The sequence below is a fragment of the Rhipicephalus sanguineus genome, chromosome 3 (genome assembly GCF_013339695.2).
Source record: "Rhipicephalus sanguineus isolate Rsan-2018 chromosome 3, BIME_Rsan_1.4, whole genome shotgun sequence".
Lineage (NCBI taxonomy): Eukaryota > Metazoa > Arthropoda > Arachnida > Ixodida > Ixodidae > Rhipicephalus > Rhipicephalus sanguineus.
Window position 1 is genome coordinate 155,119,825 of NC_051178.1, and position 23,724 is coordinate 155,143,548.

The 23,724-nt window shown below is 43.7% G+C and overlaps 3 protein-coding genes across 3 annotated transcripts in view; 1 reads left to right on the top strand and 2 right to left on the bottom strand.

Moving 5' to 3' along the window:
* Window positions 1-2,109, top strand: part of LOC119387512 (beta-arrestin-1-like) — a 29,651-nt gene extending 27,542 nt beyond the window's left edge. The window contains 1 exon segment of the mRNA XM_037654921.2: window positions 646-2,109. Coding sequence (XP_037510849.1) covers window positions 646-730 — 85 coding nt within the window. The 3' untranslated portion in view covers window positions 731-2,109.
* On the bottom strand, window positions 1,790-12,651 carry LOC119387513 (pyridine nucleotide-disulfide oxidoreductase domain-containing protein 1). Its single transcript, XM_037654922.2, has 11 exons — window positions 12,415-12,651; window positions 12,245-12,325; window positions 11,008-11,127; window positions 9,755-9,826; window positions 9,623-9,679; window positions 9,464-9,537; window positions 7,248-7,432; window positions 6,384-6,463; window positions 5,079-5,294; window positions 4,020-4,283; window positions 1,790-2,038 (listed from the first exon to the last, which is right to left on the bottom strand). Exons 1-11 carry the CDS (start codon window positions 12,526-12,528, stop codon window positions 1,793-1,795), a joined length of 1,509 nt encoding a protein of 502 aa, XP_037510850.1. The 5' UTR covers window positions 12,529-12,651; the 3' UTR covers window positions 1,790-1,792.
* Window positions 12,652-14,034: 1,383 nt separating this feature from the next.
* LOC119387514 (WW domain-containing protein tag-325-like) overlaps window positions 14,035-23,724 on the bottom strand; it is a 30,910-nt gene continuing 21,220 nt past the window's right edge. The window contains 6 exon segments of the mRNA XM_049414189.1: window positions 14,035-16,360; window positions 17,093-17,198; window positions 17,553-17,681; window positions 19,307-19,384; window positions 20,270-20,372; window positions 20,898-21,260. Coding sequence (XP_049270146.1) covers window positions 15,787-16,360; window positions 17,093-17,198; window positions 17,553-17,681; window positions 19,307-19,384; window positions 20,270-20,372; window positions 20,898-21,260 — 1,353 coding nt within the window. The 3' untranslated portion in view covers window positions 14,035-15,786.

Consider the following 23,724-nt stretch of genomic DNA (forward strand, 5'->3'; position numbering starts at 1 on the left):
TTTTACCTAAACGAAGGTACCTCCCGAAGCTATCGTAGCCACCATATCTTAGCCATGCATGCTGGTGCTCTTGTTAATTGAGTGAAAAAAAAATATTAACTGCTTACTTTGTTGACAAAGCAGGAAGGAGCTCATAGGTGTAATGAGGAGAAGCACCTTTGCAGGAGACAGCTTTGATTGTGCCGCTCATGGCGAAAGGGAAGAAAGTAAGGTGGTCAGTATGCTTGCCACATTGAGCAGCACTGCGTCACAAAATAGCTGTGCAACTTTATTTTGCAGGTTGCTGAGCAAGTGGAAAGCACAAAGCATATTTTTAAATAGAATTTTAAATAGAATTTCCGATAGCACATAATGTAACAATTTGCTATTTTCTTCGTAACGCAGTATCTTTCTTCACTGCGAAGGTTCTTTTTTGAGAAAGCTGCGCGTTTCCTTTGTAGTTTTGCACTTCGTTCAGGTCAATACGAACTTCACTTGTGATGAAACTTTCACCACCCTGCGTTTTTTCAAACCCATTCGCCAATGCTATCGTGCTCTGTGGCACAGGCTGCTAGCAGAATTCAGAAAATCCCAGATGTTAAACTCACCGTTGTGAAGTTGGCCTTGCCAATGATGCTCATCTAAGTTTCTCGTTCTGTTGCGTAGGGACGCTGCGGCCAGCCTAGATGATGATGACATCATCTTCGAAGACTTCGCACGGCTGCGGCTCCGTGGCGAGACGGACGCCTAAGGGGACTGCAGTCTGTGCGCTCCCTAAGTGCCAAACCGTCGACGAGCTTAGCTCCCGTCCCCCACCTGGACTGGCGGCTCCACTCCCTGGTGCCCCGCCTCTGCAGGGTCCGTGCAAGAAGGCAAGGCTGCGGATCAACAGTCGTCCTCCCAATGTTCCCGTCCCTCACATCTTGTCCGAGGCAGGTCGCCAAGCACCTTTAGGCGGCGGGCACTTCCAACGGCCGAAGGTGTTTGAGACACCTCCCATTTTGTGCTCCAGCTCCCTTCAGCAGTGCCCACTTATCCGAGGCACACACCTCCCATGTGGACTCTTGCAATTGTGCAAGCTATGGACGTCCATCCATCTATGTTTTGGTGTAGAGCTTACTGCAGTGCAGCTGGAGAGGGAAGGTTGCCGCTGGACGTACCGTTAAAGTGGCTGGCTCCTCTTTGACTGGAATAATACGTGCACCTGCATTTTCGCTGAAGCTTTTTGGGCACATTAATATTCTTTGGCTTGGCAATTGGGGATAACACTCAATGCCGTGCCTGATCAAAAACACTAGCTTTAACTTCCCATCCTGTTCACGCGTGACGGGGTTCAATTTTATTAATCAAAGTCTCGTGGCACATGTGTTCAGCAGCAGCTTCCCTTCAGCTGCGCTGCAGGGAAAATGTGTGGCTTGTCATTGTGAACTTTAGTCCCTTTTGCAAGTGTTTTGACGGTCGGCAGGCAAGAGTGCCACCTCTGCCCGCACTGGCACTTTCATACTATATTTTAGCGGCCATGCTCAAGCTCACACCAGGTTCATCAGGGTCCCTATCACCGGCCGCTCGAGCGAAAAACCTGTGATGGAAAGCAGTGTAGCACTGCGCGCAACAGTAGTAGGCTCTTCAGCTGGCCACGTGTGGTATCATTGAGTGGTTTTCTGAAGGCACAATCCTTTGCTCGTCGTGTTTTTCCAGCCAAAGACTACGCTCCAACTGCGGAACCGTTTTTGGCGTTGTGCGAAGAAGTGGCCCTTTGTGAAGACAATTTCTGTGAGTGAAAAATGAACATTTTCCAGTCCTTGACAAGAGGTTAGTCGAAGAAGTCTTCAATGTCCACTTCGGGGTCAAGCAGGTGATTAGCAAGTGGGCCCAGGTCGAGTTGATCAAGCAGGAGGTTCTCACAAGTTTCCTCCAGGTCTGTGTCTCCAATCAGCACGGCGCCCTTCAGCCTCCCGTCATAGAGAAGCAGCTTGATGTACTCCTGGCCTGGGTTCACGCGCACAAGGGCACTGCAGCCCGCTAAGCCTTGGCCATTGAAGACACCCAGAAGGACCACCTGCAAGACCATCTCTCTGAACCAACTGACAGATCGAGCTAACTGCAATGCTGCTGTGAATAAATGCCCACCATGGACAACATGTCTGCCTTAGTCGTGCTTTTTTTATGCTTTAGTGACTATCACTGCACTTGTGGCGTGCATTACCGTTCACAGTAAGGAGAAATGAAAGTGTGTAGCAAGTGCTGCATCATGACAATGGCCAAGAAACTGGCTGCAAATGCACAAGCATTAATAAGAATGACCCTAACAAGTAATATTTTTTAACAGAATGGGCTGTAGAATTCTAATTTGCTTAGTTAAGACACAACAGGGTCTCCAACAGAAGCACTCATGACATGCTTTTTTTTTTCTCATGTTGCTGGTCATATCCAGGATGACTGCACAAGCTGTTGTAAACTTCCTGTAGGACCATTGTGTGGCCACTGATTTGACTAAATAATGTAATAATGTTCACAGGATTGGAGATTACAGCAGTGCATGATGCACTGCCTGAACTGCTTCAGCAAGGATTTAGCTAGTTTTACACCTGGGTGCTGACCTGGGTGAATTGTTCATAGGAGTATGAAGCCCACAAAATTGGTCACATGGCCCAACAAACATACATCACAGCTGTGCATGAAACTACTACTCGAAATAGTGATACAAGAGTTAGTTTCTGCTTCTACAGCTATGACCTATTAAGAAGGTTATGATATATGGCTGCCAAAAAACAGCACATTCCGGCAAGTCACATGCAAGGACTACTATTGGAGAGGGCCGAAGGTTTTCACAGTGCCATTTTTCCATCCCCCTGCAATGTTTCTTGATGCCTTGTCATCCACCTCATCTATGGTACACACCAGCTAGCAGCAAAACCTTCTAAAAAAATTTTTCTACAAGTGAATAATTACCATGGCAAAAAGTATGTGGGTTTTTCACATCCACAGGTCTGCACGCTCTGCAGGACAAGTTTGTGCATGAAGGTGCACACAACCTCTCATGTCCAATACACTGACAAGGACATGGGAGCTTGGTTTTGAAACCTCCTTCATTGACCTTACCGGTTTCAGGCCAACTGGAAGCTTGCATGCACAAAATCTTTCAGTCCATGCTGCCAGAAAAGAGCGGGAAGGACAGCTGCAATTCTCGGAATGTTTTAAGACAAGTTAGCTGATTGACAAAGAACATGGGGTCGCCTGTATCTTCTGCTACCCACCACGTAATTTCCCAAAAAATAATCTATGGGCAAAGTGACCACGAGCTATGTGGAGTGCAGGGGCACGTGTACGACGATTACAGAATTCGACAATCTTACCAGTGTCCAAATGATACCAATGGTCTGGCAACAATAGCTACGCCACATTCCGGTGGTCTTGGCTTTCACAAACAACATTGTGTATCTGCATCCCTTACAAGGAACTAAACACTGCGAGGGAAACTAAATCTCTTGGTCAATGAGTGGGATAAAATTTATCCTTAATCTGCACGCATAAGGTTTTGTCTCCGAAGCCATTTGAATGCAGTGTTGAGCATTGACGCTTAAAGGGCCCCTAAACCACCCATAGGTCGAAATATAGTTGTGGTGTTGCAGTTGCGCATGAGTCTTCAACAAACACGCAAGTGCGAGAATTTTTCAATCTGGCGCCGTAATAGCAAAGCTATAGCGTTTGATGATCCTAAAGCGGCTCCCGCTCACCTCTCCTCCTCGTCGAGTGCTCCTCCCTCGCCATGCGAGGAGGAATAGTGGCGTGCACGTGTACCTGCAAGCAGGCAAATAGGTTCTTTTTGTGGATGACATGACCAGACTCAAATGTTGACATCACGGCCAACACTGAGGCCCATAGAGGAGAAGGGATTGTTTCTGGGAAATTTGTGGCACGCTTGCGGCTCGGGACGGCATTCTGAACTCGATGTGTGCGTTCACTTGAAACCTTAAAAAGGTGGTTTAGGGGCCTTGTAATGCACAAGAACTCGCCAAAATTGAAGTACTAGTTCTCACTCGATATCCAAAGAAGCGTGTCACGTGGGAGAAGAGGTCAAAACGGGCATCTGCCAAAGGATCGGGACTCCCTGACCAGTGGGCTGCCATGCATGTGCCTGCCCAGTGGCCCATCTGTCGTGCTTGCGTCCATAGGCGCCGCTGGAACCAGAGCTCCGCAGGCTCCCAGCCTGCCGTACAAACGTCGCCTGCTGCATACACACCTGCCAGTGAGGACCTCATCTGGCGGTCCACCACGATACCTCCATCTGTGGCCACGTCTAACTGCGGTGGAATGAGAAGTATGATGGTGGACGCCTCACGAGTACAGCTTTCTCTCCTCCAAAGTCAATATAACAATGTTGCACTACAGCTCACTACTCATTTAGTTTGATTTTGGCACAATAAAACAAGTACTGGTTAAACGAAAAAGAATGTAAATACTCAAACCTCGATATAACGAAGTTATGAATAGTTTTGCAATAGATAGTGTTAGGAATATACTTTTATAACGAATGTTCAGACATAACGAACTTATTTTTGTGTAAGATGTAACTTCGTTATGAGGTTTGAATGTATAAATATATATCAAGGCCCATGCTGAATCAGAATAACCTAACTAAAGGTAATGACCTTTCGATTCGCTTGCCAAAAGCTTGGTAGTGCATGTGAAAAAGCAAGTTTGCATTAAGTTAAGCATTACCTCATTATGCTGAATTCTGCCTACACACGCTGGTAAGTTCCATACAAACAGCTGTGCAAGTTCAGTGAGAATTAAAAAGCCTAGTGGCTGCTCTGTCTGCATAAAGAGCCATTCTGCAAGGCAGAAGTGTGAAATCGGTTCAGTTGCTGCTGCTGGACCTCTGGTAATGTAAAGCCGACCACGTGTCATTCAACCAAGCATTGTAGTATACTGCCCTAGAGCCTTTGCACTAAAGCAGCAACAGCAGCACTGTTTCTGCAATAGCCCTTATATTACTGCATAGCTCGTCTGGAGTGGGGTGTGTTCCAAAAAATACACTGTTCATCAGAGCACTTTTTTGAAGGCCATGCCAGTATGTCTGAAGATCGAATTCCCACCTGAGGTGCACTGATGGTGTCTGCATTAGGTGTGACGCCAGTTGCGCTCACGATGAGATCAACACCAAAGCACTTGTCATTGGTCAGGAGCACATATACGGGCCAGTTGGAGCCACACTTGAAGTCACAGCTGGAGTCGACAAGACCCTTCTGCTCGAACTCGGCAGGTGTCAGCAACATGCGCACCTCACAGCTGTACTCAATGTGCACATTCTTCTGCAAAGAGGCATATTTCGTAGAAGTGGTTAGTGTCAACCAGGCACACAGAAGAAAGGAATATGAACGCTCGTGATGTAGAGGCATTGATATGAATTGGCAGACTCCCAGGTGATCACCAATGTGAATAACACTGGAGAGAAACCATATCTAGGACAGTGTGGCAGACTGTAAATTAATATGCACTTGAACATCAAGTGCATGTGAATAGAATGAAAAGCCACATTCTGTTCATAATAACTGATATTCATGACAAGATTACACTTAAAGAGTTGGTATAAAAAAGTCAGAAGTTAGGTGTGCATTAAATTGAACACGAATGTCAACTTGTATATACAACATGTAGATGCTTCCGTATTGGTCCCACTTTATTTCGTACCCACAAGAGGCCATCAGTAGTCACTCATGACAAGTCATGCCAGAATAACCTTTGCATTGAGAAGTATTGGGCATGCACTAGCATGCACAAAATGTGACAGCCATGCCCATGATATTCACATATAACAACTGGTACAAAATAACGTCACAGTGGAAGTCTTGCAATCACAACTCTTAATTGAGTACTAGTGAGACACATGTAAGAGACATTCGGATAATAAATTTTGATACGTGTAATATTAAGAAATTTTGATTGTGGATTGCTCAATCACACGGTGAACTTGAGCTCAGGCACATCTGTGCAGTTTTGAGCATTCTTACTTCTTAACTTTTGGTGACAAGTTCAGTTGTGTCAGTTCTCCACAAAAATTCAAGAAGTATGAGCCATTTTATGTGTCACGCTCGGTCCGATCGGTTTTACAAATAGCGATATTCAGTGATGGACAAGCACCGTGTCATGGACTATGTGTGAGCAATGTCAGAGATCACCCTTCCCAAACTCTGAAAAGTGAGAGACATCTTTCACTGGCAGAATCACACTACACTACTCGTAAAAAAAGATGGAATAATCACACTGCATTTGCAAAAATTAAAGAAAGCAAAGTACACTGTCTTACATACACTACAATAGCAGTGCTGCTCATGCCAGCCCTGGTGCATGGTGCATAAATGTCATAAAGAACATGACTTGTGAAACTTTTCATATCTAACCTGACTTCCACCTTCCAAACTACGACCTTTCGCCCAGTCTGGCCCCAAAGCACTTCCTGGAGGCAAAGGGTCCTGGTTCACTGCACAAAACGGGACGGACATCCTTAGCACATTTCCTGCATTGCAGCTTGTCACAAAGGAACTGTACTCTAGCGAGCTTGCTTACAACAGTGAAACTGAAATAAAACTCAATGATGGACTGTGCTCGTACTGTCTACTTCTACTAGTGTTCTGTCCCCTGCGCAGTTTTATTTCAGTATCAATGCCATACCAACTAGCCCTCCAATTCACTATACTTACAACAGGTCATTTCAAGTCCACAACACCAGAAAGCTTTTGAGAAAGATTACAATATTTGTTATATTGCTGTATAATGCACATTCTGCAAAAGAGAGGTCTCGCTTAGCACATTTTAAAAATAACCAATTTACTCTGCGACAAAAAAAAAGGGAGAACCAGTAAAAGGCCTTTCTTGTCTCTAGTGGTACTAACATTTGTAGTCTAACTGTTCAGAATCTACACAGTTTGCAAATCAGATAGATTGATAGTGCTCACAACCTGCTCTCTACAACCTCCACGCTTATGACTTGCACCTCTACCTAATACAAGGATCACAATTAGAAAGCTGAAAGACGCTACCAATGTATAAAGATATGCATCTCGGCAAAGATTTATAGATCCACAAAGCAGTACGTACAACCCTTTCCAAAAGTGCAATCAAGTAATGCGGGTTCTTCAAAAAAAGGCTGAGCTTTTGTTTAGACATCACTAGGGGGGATGAATAGCACTATGATGGGACAAGGAAAGGTTATTGTCGTGCCAACAGTACTTCTCGATGTGGGTTTGCATTTCTTGGGTACAAACCATGGCTGTAGCACTCGGAGTCTCCACCACTTGCGGTGGTGTCCTGCTCTGCTTTCGCTGAGCTCTGAGTGCCTTCAGAACTCAAATGTGGCAGAAAGAACTGTGCAGCTCCAGGGTCAAAGAAGGTAGCACCAATGCTGTTTTCGCGCACAGCCCAAAGGACTTGGCAGCCACGTATTTCATGTCTGCATGCAGAAAAAGTGCGAACACATTGTCTTCCCTTCACATGCAAAATGAAGGGATAACAGATGGCACCAGATGGAGCAAGAGGAATCCTTAACGAGCAGGGGTAAGGACAAAGAAAGTCAGCAGCCTTCGAGTGATTTGAAGCAATTAAAAAAAATGACATGAACCAAATTGTGCACTAATAAAGCAGGTAAATGACAGGTTCATCTGCACATATATGGACATGAAAACATTCAAAGCCACATAAACAAATGCACTCTAAAACAGCCTTTGTGAGCTGCTCAACCAAATCACTAATTCATAAATTTCTGTAGGACCTTTATTTGAAAATGGTTCACTTGATAGCTGACGCATATAGGAGCTCATAAAATCACTTCATCTGAAACACACCAACTACAGTGTTCCTTTGTCTTTTTCCGTCATGAGGTGTGATCTTCAGGGTTGCCAATGGTGGCTACTTTTCGCCAAATTGGCGAATTTGAGAGGCCTGTGGCGACCTAAAATTATAAATGGCGACATGGCGAATTTTTGGCGATTTTCGGCTTATGTCTCCACTGAGTTATGCAACCTAAGCTCGCTGTCTTCCCAACGATTGAGCGGCAACATTCTTTGTATTTTTCTTGGGTTTAGACCCACGAGTAGTATGTGCATATTACGCGTCATTCGGTATGTCCGTCATGTAACTCGTGTGTATCTCCTCAATTCATCTAGATGTAGGAGGTACTGGAAAGTCCCCCAGCGACATTCTAGCAAAATGTAAGTCAGCGGACTGCCTTGCAAACCGCGAGGGGGCAGTGTTTGACTATAAGTTTATGGCTTTAGGTGCTTTAAGCTTCTCTCAAGTTTCGCTTCTGAAGGGGCTAGACGACGGGTTGGCCGCCTGTTCCGACCATTTGTTCCGCCAAAGCTCCAGCTGTTTTGAATAGCTTGGTGACTTATTCACTGTTGCAGTACCCCCAATTCAGCTCGTAAAGACTGTTTTGGAATAGCGAAGAGGCGGATACGCGGCTATTCGTGCAATAAAAAAATATTTATTGAGGCATTTTCCACTGTTCTCGATGAGCGTGTGCAATGAAAACAATTGCTATGTAACGTTTTGCATTGTCTACCCGATCATAATAACGCACCAGATTGACGGGTGTAGATATAGCTGACTTTAAGAAAGGGTCAGTGGCGTCCGGTATCATATTAGTTCACAATGAAAAGGTGTAATACACTATAATGATCGGTTCCTGTAAGAATTCTGTCGTGTTACCTTCAATAAACCTTTTAATACTTTTGATTCATATAAGGGTACGTAAAGCTGTCTACAAACAACGCTTTCATGGTTTTCGCCCAAGGTTTACCACACTTTTACCTTTGAAACAAGCGGACAGGGATGGAAGGATATCATGAGCGTTTCATTCATTCACCCTTGCACCACCACGCACATCTTGCGGCTAGTCGGCGAAGCAGCACCATGCACTCCCATGGTGAAGCGGGCGAAACGACTGGCATTGAGAAACGCCATCATAATTTCAGGGTCTTGGATGGTACTGTATTCTACGGGGCTATACGTGAGTGGAAACTTTTATTACTAGGTATGACGCACATATCTAGAATGGCGACTTCTTTGGCGACATTTGTAAAAAAATGGCGACTTTTGGCGACTTTTGGCTCTTCGTTTGGCGACATTTACTCGAAAGTCAGTGGCAACCCTGGTGATCTTCTCATACCAAAACTCAACTGGGTTCACAAACCTAGATTTTTAAACCAAATTTATCCAAATATTCTTCCTTTCAAATTGTACTGAGGTAAAGAAGGACTGTTTGATGAATGCTTTGTAAACACTTGACATCAGGCAGATGACCTGAAGAGGGTCATACAGGCCATTTGTTTGAGATCTAGGAACTATGATAATGAACTGTGCAGCTTGCCAGACATTATGAACAGCTTGCCAGATAGGCATGAAAAGCCAGCAACTATTTCTGCCATTTCACTACAAGCACAAAGCCGAACTTATGAGTATGATTATAAGCATCAGCGCTTACACCAATTCAGTGGCAATTCCGCCATTACCAATGACAGCCACGAGCCTGGCACTACCAAGTCGATTCTGCAGCATCTGCAAAGAGACAAGAAAAATTTTGTTTGTCATGTTAAGCTCTAGGCTGGAGAAAGTAATCCTGAAAGCATAAATGTGGCATTACCTGGACAGTCTCTGTGTCCCGAATGCCCAATACCAGTGGGTTGTCATTGGAAATTAACTGAAAGTGTACAAAGCAAAGTCATACATTGAGCATGAAGAGCTGCTTCCAAGGAAGCTTCTTAAACCACTTTACCTGAGGTCTTGCGCCAATGCAAAGGCAGATCATCCCGTAACTGATCACACGACCACTCTTGAGGAAGGCATTCTGCAAAATATACACCCCTGTTTACCAGAAATTTGGTATTCGAAGCAAATGGTATCATAACATGACGTAACGACATTTTTATAAGTTGCCACGTAACGTATCCAAGTAAGAAAAGCCGGCGAAGAACAAGGCAAAACTAAATTTTTGAATATCTAATCATTTATATGCCGACTCAACGAGAAAACTGTCCGTCCGTCTGTCCCTTTGTCACGTAAGACGACCATCGCCATAAAAAAGTAAATGTGTAAAGCAAAATATAAATTTTCTTTGCCGGTGCAAAGTTTGAACAGGGCCCCCACATACGGAAGGCAAGTGCCTTAGCCATTGGGTGCACATACATCTTTTTTTCTTTAATGCACGAAAATATTGCCAATAACACTTGTCAACTGTTCCCAAAAGAATTCATCACATTAGAATTACACTCACATGCACAAAACACACATCTAAACAGTCAAAGGAGCCCTTAAAAGCCCAGTAAACAAACACAAGTGTCCAGAAGTGCAAACCACTCCGGCACAGGGTCAAAATTGTCGACAACACTACACACTTGAGCTGCTGCTGATCCTGGGAAGACAGACCTACTCGAGCGATTCGGCTCAGCGTGTCTGTCAATCATGGGTCTTCTCCATAACAAATGAAGTCTCAATAACATAAACAAATAGTGTGGTGTATTACTGTTGGTGCACTTCAAGAATGCCAATATAGCTGAAGGCATTGTCTGAACCGTATTTTGTGTTGGAGGGATACAAGCACTCTCAAGCACAAGATGTAAAAGTTGACATGGAGGATTGTACACATCAGGATTATTCCTATTTTGCAAGAATTTGACACCAAGATGCGTTTATGTTGTCGTTGGATGCACCTGATTGAAGAACTCTGGTGGTTCCAGACGCTGACGAATGCTGGAAGGAAGATAAAAGACGCTATGGCAACGCCACCCGAAAACAACGATCTAGGGAAAGCTGCAAACTACATAAAAACTCTGTGCTTATGCATCACTTCGACAACTCCCAAAGGAGATTCTGCGTGGACTTATTTTTTTTAAAGCATAAATGAGAAGTTCTGGAGCAACAATACTATAGTGACTTTTTGTGGTGAAAGATTCCACCGATCGATGTTCTGAAAAATGAGCAACAACGATGATATGGTGTGCAGTAACGAAGGTGCCGTGCAACACTTGCCCGTGAACTAGCATCCAGAGAGATGAGCACATCTTGCAGCACACTGATGTTGCTGTACTGCTGCTCCAGGTAGCTCATGGAACGCTCTTCAATGTCAAAACTCTCCATGACTCTGCGAAGCTAGAAGTAGGAACAGTATCATACAGGTTCTCGCTCTGCAACTGAAGGGTGCTCACATGCACTCCGAATAAAGCGCTTTCTGTAGTCAGCATCACAGGTCTGCAAACTCACTCATGAGTCGACTCACTCAGGACTCAGATGGGGATATGAGTCAGAGTCTCAGTGAGTCAGGTTGAGTAATATTTTGGTGAGTTTGAGTCCGAGTGAGTCCAGCTGAGGAAAATTTTTGTCAGTCTGGGTCCGAGTGAGTTTCGGTTGAAGAAAATATTGGTGAGTTTGAGTCCGAGCGAGCCTTAAGCGCAAAATATATTTTTTGAGTGAGTCTGAGTGAGCTCCACCTTTTATTGCCGACCTATGGTCCTATCTACTCATCTTCAGCATTACTATCAGCCTTATATCTGCTTACGTTTACACTCAAGTCTATTCACACATATCTCAACGCACTAGCGTTCATGTGCCACCTCAATATTTATTGATCAGAGGATTGAGTTGGGGCTGGGGGGTGCCAAGACCTCCCCCCGCAAGCTCTTTCACAGGAAGTTCTAGATGAAAAATATCTCGTGTCAGTCGCGTATTTCATAAAAATGTCCTTACTGGATTAAACCACTGACAACTCGTATTTGAAGATACAAGATCAAAAGGAGTATTGTAGAGCACCGATTATGGGATATATTGGCGTCAAAGAGCATTGGCACCATGACTGAAAAAGCTAATTTTATGCTAACGGACTCAGGAGTCTACTCACTCAGGCTCAGGGCGAGCCGTGAGTCTGAGCGAGTCCGGGTGAGTAATATTCTGGCGAGTCTGAGTGAGTCCGGTTAAGGAAAATGTTGGTGAGTGAGTGAGCTCCACTTTTCTTTTTCCGACCTATGGTCAGCATACACGTGCGCACAAGGAGGGGGGGCTGCCTCCCCCCCCCTAGTCACCTAAGAAGAGGGGGGCGCAAGGTCTGCCCCATACATTGACTTAATAGGGAGGGGGGCACCGCAATGAACCTTCGCCCCCTCCCCACCCTGAAGGGGAACCCTGCGCACGCCTATGGCAGTCAGTTGCCCAGTAGTCCGACCATCACGCTGTAAATATGTCCCCAGATGCAAAAACTTTTGACAAAACTTACCTTTACAACGTTCGTTGCGGCTTTTACAATAGGCGATGCCGTTATGAGTAGAATCGACTCCATTGGGGAATGAACGGCGAGCTAGAAAATGGTGATAGAGAAATGAATAGGAAAAAGTGCTTAGTGCGATGTGTCAGCCCGTGTATAAATCTTTAGGAGCACTCACTCACCTGCTCAGCGCACGACACGCCCGCAATGCCGCCACCGATCACAACAAATGCGCTTTTGAGGTTCGATATTTCCCCTGGAGTAGTAACATCACTGGTGCTTGTTGCAACTTCCATATTCCTGGTGGTTTATGGGTCACGAGCAACTCTATTAACCTTTGCTATTCGTTTCACAAGAATGACAGGAACGCGTTCCGAAACCACCACAACACAACTAACACAACTCACGGCACACGTTTTTCACGATTGGCTACAGCTGGCTAGAGAAACTGGCTGCGGATCGAAGTGGATTTTTTGAGTTCGTGTTTCTCAATTTTTTTTTTCTTTTCTGTCTAAGACGAGAAGCTTTGACATTATGTTGTGAAAAAATTTATTAAATGACCTAAGGGGTGGCACTTCTCCGGATCCTTAAATAAAGTTCTTCGTACCGTATCGTAAATGACTGCAGTCCACCTTTGTCCAATAACTGATCTCGTGGCTTTTCTGGACGTACGTGCCTTCACCGTGGTCTGCGTTTTCAATGTGTTCCGCTCACGATGAAAGAATATTCTTGCACCGTGGTCAAAGAATGCCTGTGTTTTATTTCGTATCTCTAAGAAGCTAGACGACTTGCTCACAAAGAACAATTAAGCAGCAGTGCCATTTTGGACACTGGGTGCTGTCGAACTCCACCATCTGGTCAAACCTTGGCTCCAAAAAGTAAAAACCCACTTCGTGGCACCTGACCGTAACGCATTGATGAAACACAGACCTTAAATGGAAAACCCATGCAAATGGGTTTTCTAGTTTTTGCTGAAGAACCATGAAACATAACAGGGCTGAAGAAGTTGTGTCTTTCCTGGGATGCGACGAAAACGCCCTTGAATAAAGTCTTTTTGGCTTTCTTTTGGAGATGATGTCTGCATTCATTACTTGCCAATCTTAGCCCTGATTATAGTTTATCAGGGCTTTTATACATTTACACATGGATCTGAAATCACATCGGGGGTGAATATGTTCCATAATCGCTGCCTAGAAAAACTGAAGGCAATTATGCAATACAATGTACAAGAGTAAATTCGGCCATGTTGCTAGGACGTACTGCTAGTAAAGTGCAAAGCCCCTGCATAAATTTAGACTTTCGCACTTCACAAGCACTACTATGTACAACAGGTCAGAGGCAGAAAATTATTGGTTTTTACACTGATGTGCCAGGCATACAAGCATCTTTGATGACCACTGATGACAATGGTTGGCTGGCTGGTCTTTAGCGTCCCAAAGTGACTTAGACTATGATAGACACCATAGTAGAGGGCTCCGATAATCTCACCGTCTGGGGTTCGTTGATGTGCACTGAAACCAGAGTATACATAGACCTAGCATTTAACCTCCTTAGAAATGCGACCGCTGCAGCTGGGATCAAACTGTCGTCTTTCGGGTCCGAGCGTTGTAACCACCGAGGCACAGCGGAGGCCCGAGGTCAATGGTTGCTGAAAAGCTTTAACATATATCAAGCTTCAGTGTATCAATCACAGAGCTTGCACAACCAGGGTCAATGGACCTTCTGGATTTCATTATTTTTTTTTATTTCATATGCCATCAGAAATATAGTGTCAGAGGGATAATAACAAACAAAACACAACCTTCATGTGTGACTCAAAAAATCAACTTTATTTGCTATTAATTTATAGTGCTCTCTAAATTCAACAACACAATGGCAAACTTGAAACATGTTCAAAAACTGCATATCATTGATTTTTCTCATAAGGCACAGAGCATACTGTGAGGAATGTCAATAAATAAACCTGATACGTGCTTTTCTATTCACAATCAATGGCATGCCTTTGTTAAAGCCCAAATTGTACACGCACAAGAGAGGCATCACTGATTTGCCTTTTTCAACGGGCTGTAATACTGTCATAAAAATATCACAGGATTAGCAACCACATCTGCATGCCTCATGAACCATGATGTTACACACGCAATTTTCAAACATTCCCTCGAAGCAACAAATATCAAACTAAACTACAAATACCTCCTAACAGGTGTGCCAGACCTTCTAGTTATTTGATGCTCAAAGGTGCCCCAAGATTGCTGATTGTGGTGTCACACATTTACAAACAACGGTCTCCCTCACGAGACAGAACTAAAAGGACACAGCAGCTGGTTTCATGCCGACCAGCACCTTGCAATGTTCATGGTACTCCCGTGTTCACAACTTAAGGAAGATAAATTACAAGCGCTGCACCGTGAGCACGCGATATTTGTACCTCTAACAAAAAAGGAAGAATATCTTAAAAAGAGACGAGTGTCCTCCACTTTGTACAGTGCATCGTGACTTGCTTAAGGTTATTACCACTACACCACAGATACAACTTTCTGGTGATTTTGTGCACACTCTTTTGAACAGCAGGGTCTGGAACAAACCAGCTTAACGATCAAGCACGAAGATTATGGTGCGTGGGGAGGTGCAACAGAAACTTGGAATTCTAGTCGCATTGCCACTTTTAAGTGCGCAGCTGACCCCCAACCTAATTTTCCCAACACTGCTAATTAACCACAAACATATAACATGGGTGAATACATAGATAGAAACAACCTTATAACTGAGTGCACTTGAATGCAACATAATGTACTGCCTCAAGGTGACACACAAAATGCTTGCCGCAGTATGCTTATTGAGCTAAAACGAAGAGCCCACTAGTCTCTCTAGCAAAAATGAACATGAGTTTCTGTACACAGTTACTGCAGTTGCTAACGCGACAGCTGGCTCAACATGAATGTGCATGTCAACTGACATTTCTTATATCATTAGGGCATAGACTTTGTGAAACTGCACACAACTTCTTTGCTAAATATCTAAATATGGGCTGCTATATGACAGATGTCTCTAACTTGCATATTAAACGCTTCTCTAGGCACACTAGCCACTTCCGTTGGCTCACCTTCTCCTGGCTACATTTCACATGGGCAGTGTATTCTTCATGAGGGCAAATCCACTGTAGCATTATAACCATGTTTCCAGAACCAAGAATTCCATTCGAGCTGAGCAGCAAGAGCTGCCACTCTCTTTCGAACACTGCTGCGACTACATCAAGATTAAAAAAAAACACTAATAATAGCGATAATAAAAAGAGGACAAATACTATTAGTGATCTACTACAGGTGAGTTTGGGCACTTGGAATGATAACACTTGATCTAATCTAGCTTAAATGAACGCCCAGAGAATTAACCTTGGGCCTACGTAATTATTTCAAACACGGTTATCTACTAGACCAGTTTCATGGTAAAACTCGGTGGCAAGCCAGGCAGGGATGGCAACACTGTGGCTGTAATGGTAGATGGACGATGGGTGTGCTTCCGGAACGGCCAAAGCACAGTCTTGTAGCAACGACTCAGAGCCACACCATCTGGAAACACGTGCGGGCGTGACCCAATGTCCCGTTTATTGGGCACAGCGTGAGCACAATGTCTGCAACTTCTTCGAGCTGTGTTTTGGCAAGTCGACCTTCTGGATGAGCGTGGAACTCCTCTGTTGTCACTCGTCCAACAACAGAAGGCAGGAGACGCCGTTCGCAAAAGAGGACTGGCCAGAAATAAACGAGGGAAAGGACATGTGACGGGGCATAAAAGAGACGCAACACTCTCCTTTTCTCTTGCATGGTGTGAGTGGAATTCTGAACAACCTTTTTGTGGGTGCTCTGTGTCACAACGCAGCAGTGCCACGGTAGTAGTAGGAACTGAAAACTGCAGGGGTTCATTTCCCCGCTCTTTGGGAGGTTGAAGAAAAGCGGTGTTCAGGGGAACAGGAAGTTGAACTCCAGCAGGAGGAACTCGATGACCTGGTTCTGTTGCATCATGTCCAGTGCCAGGTTTCGGGGCTCCTCGCCTGATGACAGTAGTGTTGGCCCAAACACGATGGCCAGGTTTTGGATGTGCATGCGGTTCTTGTCGCTGTGCTCCGTCACCCTGCATCCCCATGCCAATGTGCCAGGTGTAAAGAACAGGAAAGAAAAAGAAGGGTCAACCAAAACAATGATTAGTAGCACTTGCTATCTCATACAGAGTGCTGCAACTCTCTCCGAGAAAGAAAGCACCATGAAAATAGTACACCTGTACAACAGGCAAGAGAAAAAAAATAGTGAAACAGGTTTATTTGCATGTCTGATGAAATGTGACCCCAGGAATGACTCGCTGTAAAAGGTTACGCGTTATTATACTTTTTGCTTGCCCTGTTGGTGCAGACGAAAACTAATACTCATGTCACGTGGGCACCTTTGATTGCAATTGGGGCCAAACCGTATCAGACTTTTTGAGTGCAATTAACAACAGTCACTGCTGCACGGGCCAAACTAATTCGGATTGCGTTTGGCACTAGCATAAGACAAATTGCGATATGGGAGCCAGATTGCAATGCGTAGATTGCGTTTGTTTTGGTATCAACTGGACCTGATCATGCCTGAATGTGGCCATGTAGCAGCACCTGAACTGAATCGAGCCTAATCTGGATCAGCCTTGATGGCGATCAAAATTGCCCATGTGAAACTGGTATGGAAATAATGCTGATGAATTGCATATTTGCACAGGGCAGCATTGTCTATTCACGTGCACTTTTGCTGGCTTAGCCAGTTAGTGCCCAGTAAATCTGTGCGCTAGTGCTGTAACAGCACAGGCAAATCTGGCCTGCCAAAAAGCTCTTACCTAAGGAGATGCCTAAGCAGGTACTTGAGTGTGTCATAGTTTGGCCTTGGCAGCTCAGACAGGAGATCTCGAAACATGGCCAGCTTAGTCGTTCTTGTAGGCTGGCCTGAAGCAACAAAAAATGCCTCAGACTGAAACAAGCAGGCTCCCTACATCAATGTGCATGATTCTGTCTCCAGCCACATGAATCATATTAAAACCAGCATGGCAAAACTTTAGTCATGTGGTCAGAATCCTAGCTGTAATATGTGAAGCATTCTAGAAATGCAACACCTACTTTATTTTTTTATGCTGCACTGAATGTGTGACCACGACTTTTTGTTCAAGCACTTCCTTCCAATTCGAGGACAGAATAGCTAAAATAAAGCTTGCAGAAATCAAACTGCATGCTATTATTATACACAAATGCACTAATAGTATAACTGCATCAACGACAATGATGAAAGAGCCTCAGACTCACCAATTGCCTTGAGGAACTTGGTGAACAGGTTGTAGGGGAAGAGGGGCTCTTTCATGTGCCGGAAGAACATCTTCAGTGCTCCCGTCAGCACATGGATGTCTTCCTCTTGTGCTAGGACACTGTAGTCATCTGCATGCGACAAAGCACTACCTTAGATATCTGCTGTGCCATGGCACGACCGTCAGTGAACACACTGCCCCCGTAAATCCTTGCCTCGAAAACAAACCTGTGTAGCACTGGCTACAAATCGTGATAGTGCTGTTTGTGCTACCTGGAAATGTGAAGATATTCATGCCCACTGCAGTTTCTTGCTCTATTGAATGACATACATTTTCAGCTAACTGCTCCTTCAAAGATAAGTAGAGGTGCGCGAATATTTGAAATTTCGAATATTTTTCGAATAGTGTTTGCTATTCGATTCGATTCGCACTGGAATTTTACTATTCGAACTATTCGAACTTCCCAAAAACAAATACAGTCAACGCCCGATTGAAAGTGACCCCTTCAGATTTTTAATATGCTTCACCACATTACACTCTTGTATTGCGGCAAAGCTGCTTTTTAAATTCTGTTACGGTCAAACTTTGCCAAAAGACGTCCGATTGGAAGTGGTCCCTAGATTTTCAATATGTTTCACTTCATCACACCCCGGTATTGCGGCAAAGCTGCCTTTCAAGCTCTGCTACGGTCGCAAATATATTAACTCAAGGAAACGCTGGTTCCAACATGGAGATGAAAGATGTGGCAGACATGGGGGCTCAATTAATGCTGTTTTGGACCTGAAATTTGGGCAGGAAGTTAAAAAAATTGGAAGCCGACGTCTTCTAGCATCTAAAATTTCAGATGTTATTATATATCGATGTCTACGAGGCAGATTTGGAACTCCGGACTTGAAGGGAGCACACCCTTGTCCTCCACATCAGTTGGGCTTCCACAGAAGTTCCACAGAAAGAGGAGGAGGGGCTGAGGAAATGGCATCTTTACCTATCACGTGTAAAGTGTTGTCGGCAACACTTTGGTTGCACCAAATCATGTACATAAATACAATTCGGCCTCTACACTGCCTCATTCTTGATAAGACAACTATGAAACACCACCCCGCCAGTGCTTCATCAACCTACCGAAAAGAAACACTTCATGTTGCTATCTCATAAGAATATGCTTAGGAATCCTCTCGTAACTTTTTTTTCTGCAATTTTGCTTCGAAGTATTCGAAAAATATTCTAGAAATATTCGAGAAATATTCGAAAAATATTCGATTCGATTCGCACTCACACTTAAATATTCGAATTAGCTTCGCACCCAAAATTTTGCTATTCGCACAGTTCTAAAGATAAGTCCTTTGCAATGGCTGGCACATTTGCTCCGTCATTAGATCAGATGGGAAGACACCAGATTTTCAACCCACATTACACGTAGCACATTTTGGTGGACAGGAGTGCCAATGCTGTGTAACTTCTGTAAGAGACAAGTTGTTTTCTCTAGTGGCCTGCTATCATGTCATCTACTTTCATTCATGTATTAAATGATCTACTTCCGTTAAACCCTATAGTTCACTTATGACTGAGGCTTCAAATGCGTGGTTTGAAAGGCCCATGAATCCTACCACAGCAAACCTGTGAGGAAATCCTATGCTGAAATACTGTTAGACTACTCCGGCAATAAAAAAAAATTTGTATTTCTCAAACATGTGGCCTTGCACCCACAAATGTGATGTGCAAAAAATAAAAGTGCAGAACACCATGAAAACCCACCTTGATTGACATGGCATCGCACCTTCTGCACTTGTGAGAGGTTGCCACTGGCACGATAGAGACCATCAGCCGTCATGTCTGGAAGGAACAAAGGCACACACACTCATTGCTTAGAATGCTCACAAACTTGACATGCCTGTGCCTACAGAAAGACTAGTACGTAAGGAATACTGAAATATACTGTGGCATTGCAGCAGCGCTCACTGATTGACTGTTATACTTATTAGGGATTAGAAATGCTGGTAGCAAGCATAGTAGGCCTAAAAAAAGCGACATTTACACTTTGTCGACAAAGGATGCCATAAGAGTCAAACATGTCTGTTCGATTTGGACAGCCCGGATTCACAAAGGGATATTACAAAGAAATATATTCTGGGTGTTAATTTGTAAATTGCACCTTTACAATACCATAAGAGGCTTTGTAAGACAGAAATGGCACAATAAGAAAAGACTGGTGATGACACTTCCCTTGAAGTACCTGTATGAAATCATACAAGCTTGTCATGAAGTAATAAATTTTTAGAGTGCTTCACTTGTGCGAACATAGCATTACACATCTTTGCTAGGTACGGTCACTAAGTGATCAGAAATTCAAATGTTTTCTCAAGTGCCATGATCGGCAAACTTTTCTCACTGAATGTGTGCGTATATGTATAAATAAGCAGAAGGTTGGTAAGCAACAAGAGTTTCTGATGGCAAGCAACAATGTACAAGCACTTACATTATGGCCCACTTAGAAGCAACCACTTAACATCTAGGTGTGATACAAAGACGTTTGCTGAATGCATCATGTCAGCCACCTTTTACCAACAATGCTGAAGACATGTTACGAGTATCACAGGCTTTAACAGCTGGGTGTTCTTTCGAAGGTTGACTATACTACCCAGGCTACTATACTTCAGACTTCTGTGACAGCAATCCTTCAACTCAACATGATGCAATAACAGTAATCATGCTACGCACCTCTCCTCTCGATCTCGAGGATGCATTCCTGGACAAACCGGGGTACGCTCGACCGGTCCTTCTCACACAAGTGTGCCAGTGTGCAACCAAACACAGGCTCGTCCTGTTGCAAAAGATGAGAAGTAGGAGGCATTGATAAGTGAGACACACAAAGAACAGCAGACAAACCAGCAGCTACGTTAAGCAGCTGCAACCGCACACAACTGGACAATGGTGAAAGGATTACCCAGACATATTTTCAAAGATAAACTGTACATGCTTCTCACACATAGAAGATAACACTTGGTAAAAAAGCACATGGGGAAGCATAAGGTATTTCGTGATTTGACAGGGAAATTGCTTTGGAAATGCCAGAGCTGGAACCATTGACATGAAGCATGCAGGTGTCATCTGCTTAGGTAGTGTTTGAAGACTGCTGTCACAAAAACTGTGCCAATATCAGCCCTGCAGCTTTGCCGAGACTGCTTCAGTGGTATACACTAGCATTTCACTCAATTATTTTAGTCAAAGTAAACTTTTGATGTAGTTTGAATTTAATAGAAATAAGCAGCCAAAACTGTCGTGCAAGTTCAGGGAGCAGTGCTGCACGTATACTAACTAGAGCGCACTTTGAAGATGCTAGACAAACCTTGAAGATGCCTTTCTCCTGGAGACTCTCCAGCGTTGGCCTTCGGACAAAGAACTGCCGAAGCTTGTTTCGGATCCGGTTCTTCCGTTCCTGTGGGCTCTGGCTTCCGCAGGATTCTATCACTCCAGAAGTTTGGGACTGCTGTTGCTGCTGCTGCTGCTGCAGCTGCTGCTGCACCTGTGCAGCATCAGAAGCTGGGCCAGGTGGAGATGCCGGCTGGCGAATGGACTTGGCTCGGCTAGCCTTCTTGCTGCGCCGCGATGCAAAACTGGAGGAAGATGGAGGTGCAGTTTCCTCGGGAGGTGGAGGTGGAGCGGGAGGCTGTTCTGGCTGCCAGCCCATAACAAGGCCCAGGCCATTGGGCTGTAAAAGGAACAGGCACATGTGCCTATGTCTGAGATGCCTAAAGAAAAGTAGACTTACACTCTGGTAGTCTTATTCTTAAGGTACGAGGCCAAGTGGAAAAAGTTAATTTCTTTTTCAAAATGTCATTTTTTGGTTTTTGGTCGTGCTAAATGCACAATTTATTGCCCATCATTTTGCTGCATAAAATTTCTGTCTGTGCAGTTTCTTTGAAAAGATACAAGCAAAAACGTTAGACCACCCTGCAACTACGAAACCAAAACTGAATGTGCAAGTTTTGTGTGCATCATAAGATTAGCTTGATGTGTAGTATTTTGTTGGTTATTTAACAATCATATCAAGTGAGAACATCTAATATTGCTCTGTTAGCATTGTCAACACATCATTTTTAATCATAAAAGTCATAGAGTTCTCACCAGGTGGACGCACAACGTCGCACATGTGTTGTTTATGCTCACGGACACATATGTGAGCCTGTCAATCATCAAATTTGCTTTGTATGACGCTGTGGGTCATTTTAATAATGGCAACAGAAGCACATTTGATATTTTTAAGCAAGTTGGCATCGAGCCTGGCCTCTACTCTGCAAAAGCTTGCCTCACAAACGATTGGCACCGCATCGCGAAAGCATCCCGTCACGGCACTGACGCTGCAAAGCAAGCTAGAAAAAAAAATAGCAAGTTGCCGCTCGAGCAAAGGCACGCGAGAGTAAGGTTCAGGGTGGAACTGGTTACAAATATCACAGATTTTAGGGATCCTGATCACCTTGTGCAAGCGCTGCACCCATTTCAAACCTTTTTTTGTTGATTTTCTCAGAACTTATATCTTTGGTATTTTTCCGTACGCGAACAATCATAACTTTTTTGCTAATAAAGATTTTTCATTAAAACTTGGCACACTTCCATATCACACTAGTGGGTGCGCAATGAACTTCAATAAGCAAAATTGTGCCACAAGATTTAATGTAGCTGCCTGTTTTACGAAGGTGCCCCTAGTGTTAGTGCACAATTTTTTGGTTATTTAATCACTATGTTTCCAACTTTCATTTGAGCTTGTTTGTTTTGGTTCACTGCACTGGCCAAAGCATTTTTTTTTTTATGTACCTACAAAAAATTAGGTTTTTTTATTGTGTGGATTTTTAGTTAGGAGTGTTGGTGTAAGGCCCACTTTTAATGAAATTTTTAATTATGAAAAATTAACAGAAATAGGACTTCTTTTAGGACATGCACCTAAACAGGACAAAAATAGGACATGCACCTAAAAAGGTGTGATTTGCAATACTGCCACGAGCATGGGATGAGATTGCGCTATTCCACTGTGTGTATGTGCCACTGTGAAACGGAGAAAAGGCTAATATACGATATGGACTAATAATCTCTAGTGCTTATCGCTCTTTAAAAATTTTTTCCCGACACCTGGCCTTATACGTTAACCCTTTCACTGCTAAGCCCGAAATAACTCAGGCGACAACACACGCACAAGCCCTGCCAATCCCAAGTGTACTCGTTTTGCCTCTTTCAATCACTCCCTGCCACCCACTAGACAATTCTTGTAAAAAACAAATAATGCGGGTGTGCCCATCGTCTATGGAGAGAACATATAAAGAAATATAACTCGTAGTGAAAATTTTGGCAATAGATGAATAGATGGAACGCATGCTTCCGCATCAGCGTTGGTTTGCGTCCCTTTGTCAGAGTCTCAGCAGCATAGCCACGGCGAGTCAGCGTGCCACGTGCACACGCTACTTGACAGACGACGAAGAAACTCAGGAGCTCTTGATGAATTCAGACTCCGAACAAAATGGATAATTAGTGGCTCAGCCACTCTGAATCAATGGCTAATTATATGATTTTGTTCATTAGTTCATTGCTTGTAATTGTCTTGTAATAATTAATTTGCGAGTTTTACTTTCTATTTGATGAGATAATCCCCAATAAAAATGTTTACATGTCTGAAGAACATCCTACTGCATTGCTAACTAGGCTTGTGCGAATAGTAAATTTTAGGTCCGAAGCGAATTCGAAGCGAATAGTGATTTGGTCGAAGTGAATTTCGAAGCGAATTCGAATAGTTGATATCACATATTGTAAAGAAAAATGAGCATATTTGTCATGACCCAGCTAACCAGCGCAATATTTTTAAAGTTGAAACGAGGCATATGCATATGTCATTCTTTTTCGTTCAAAGGGAAGTGGAAGCAACTTTGAGCAGTCGCAGGATTTGACTTTCGGTTGAATGCAAGTGGTAACCTGTAAAATATGTTACGCTTTAAAATTTACTATACTTAGAGCATATAAGCCGGTATAACATGCTTTTAAACTTAAAAAATTCTGAATCGATGTGAGGGTAATACAGTAAAACCTCATTAATTCGAACTGTTATTTCGAAATTGCGCATAATTAGAACGATTTATGCGGCCCCGTATTTTGCGATGTAAATTTGAGTGGATAATTTGAAGCGGCAG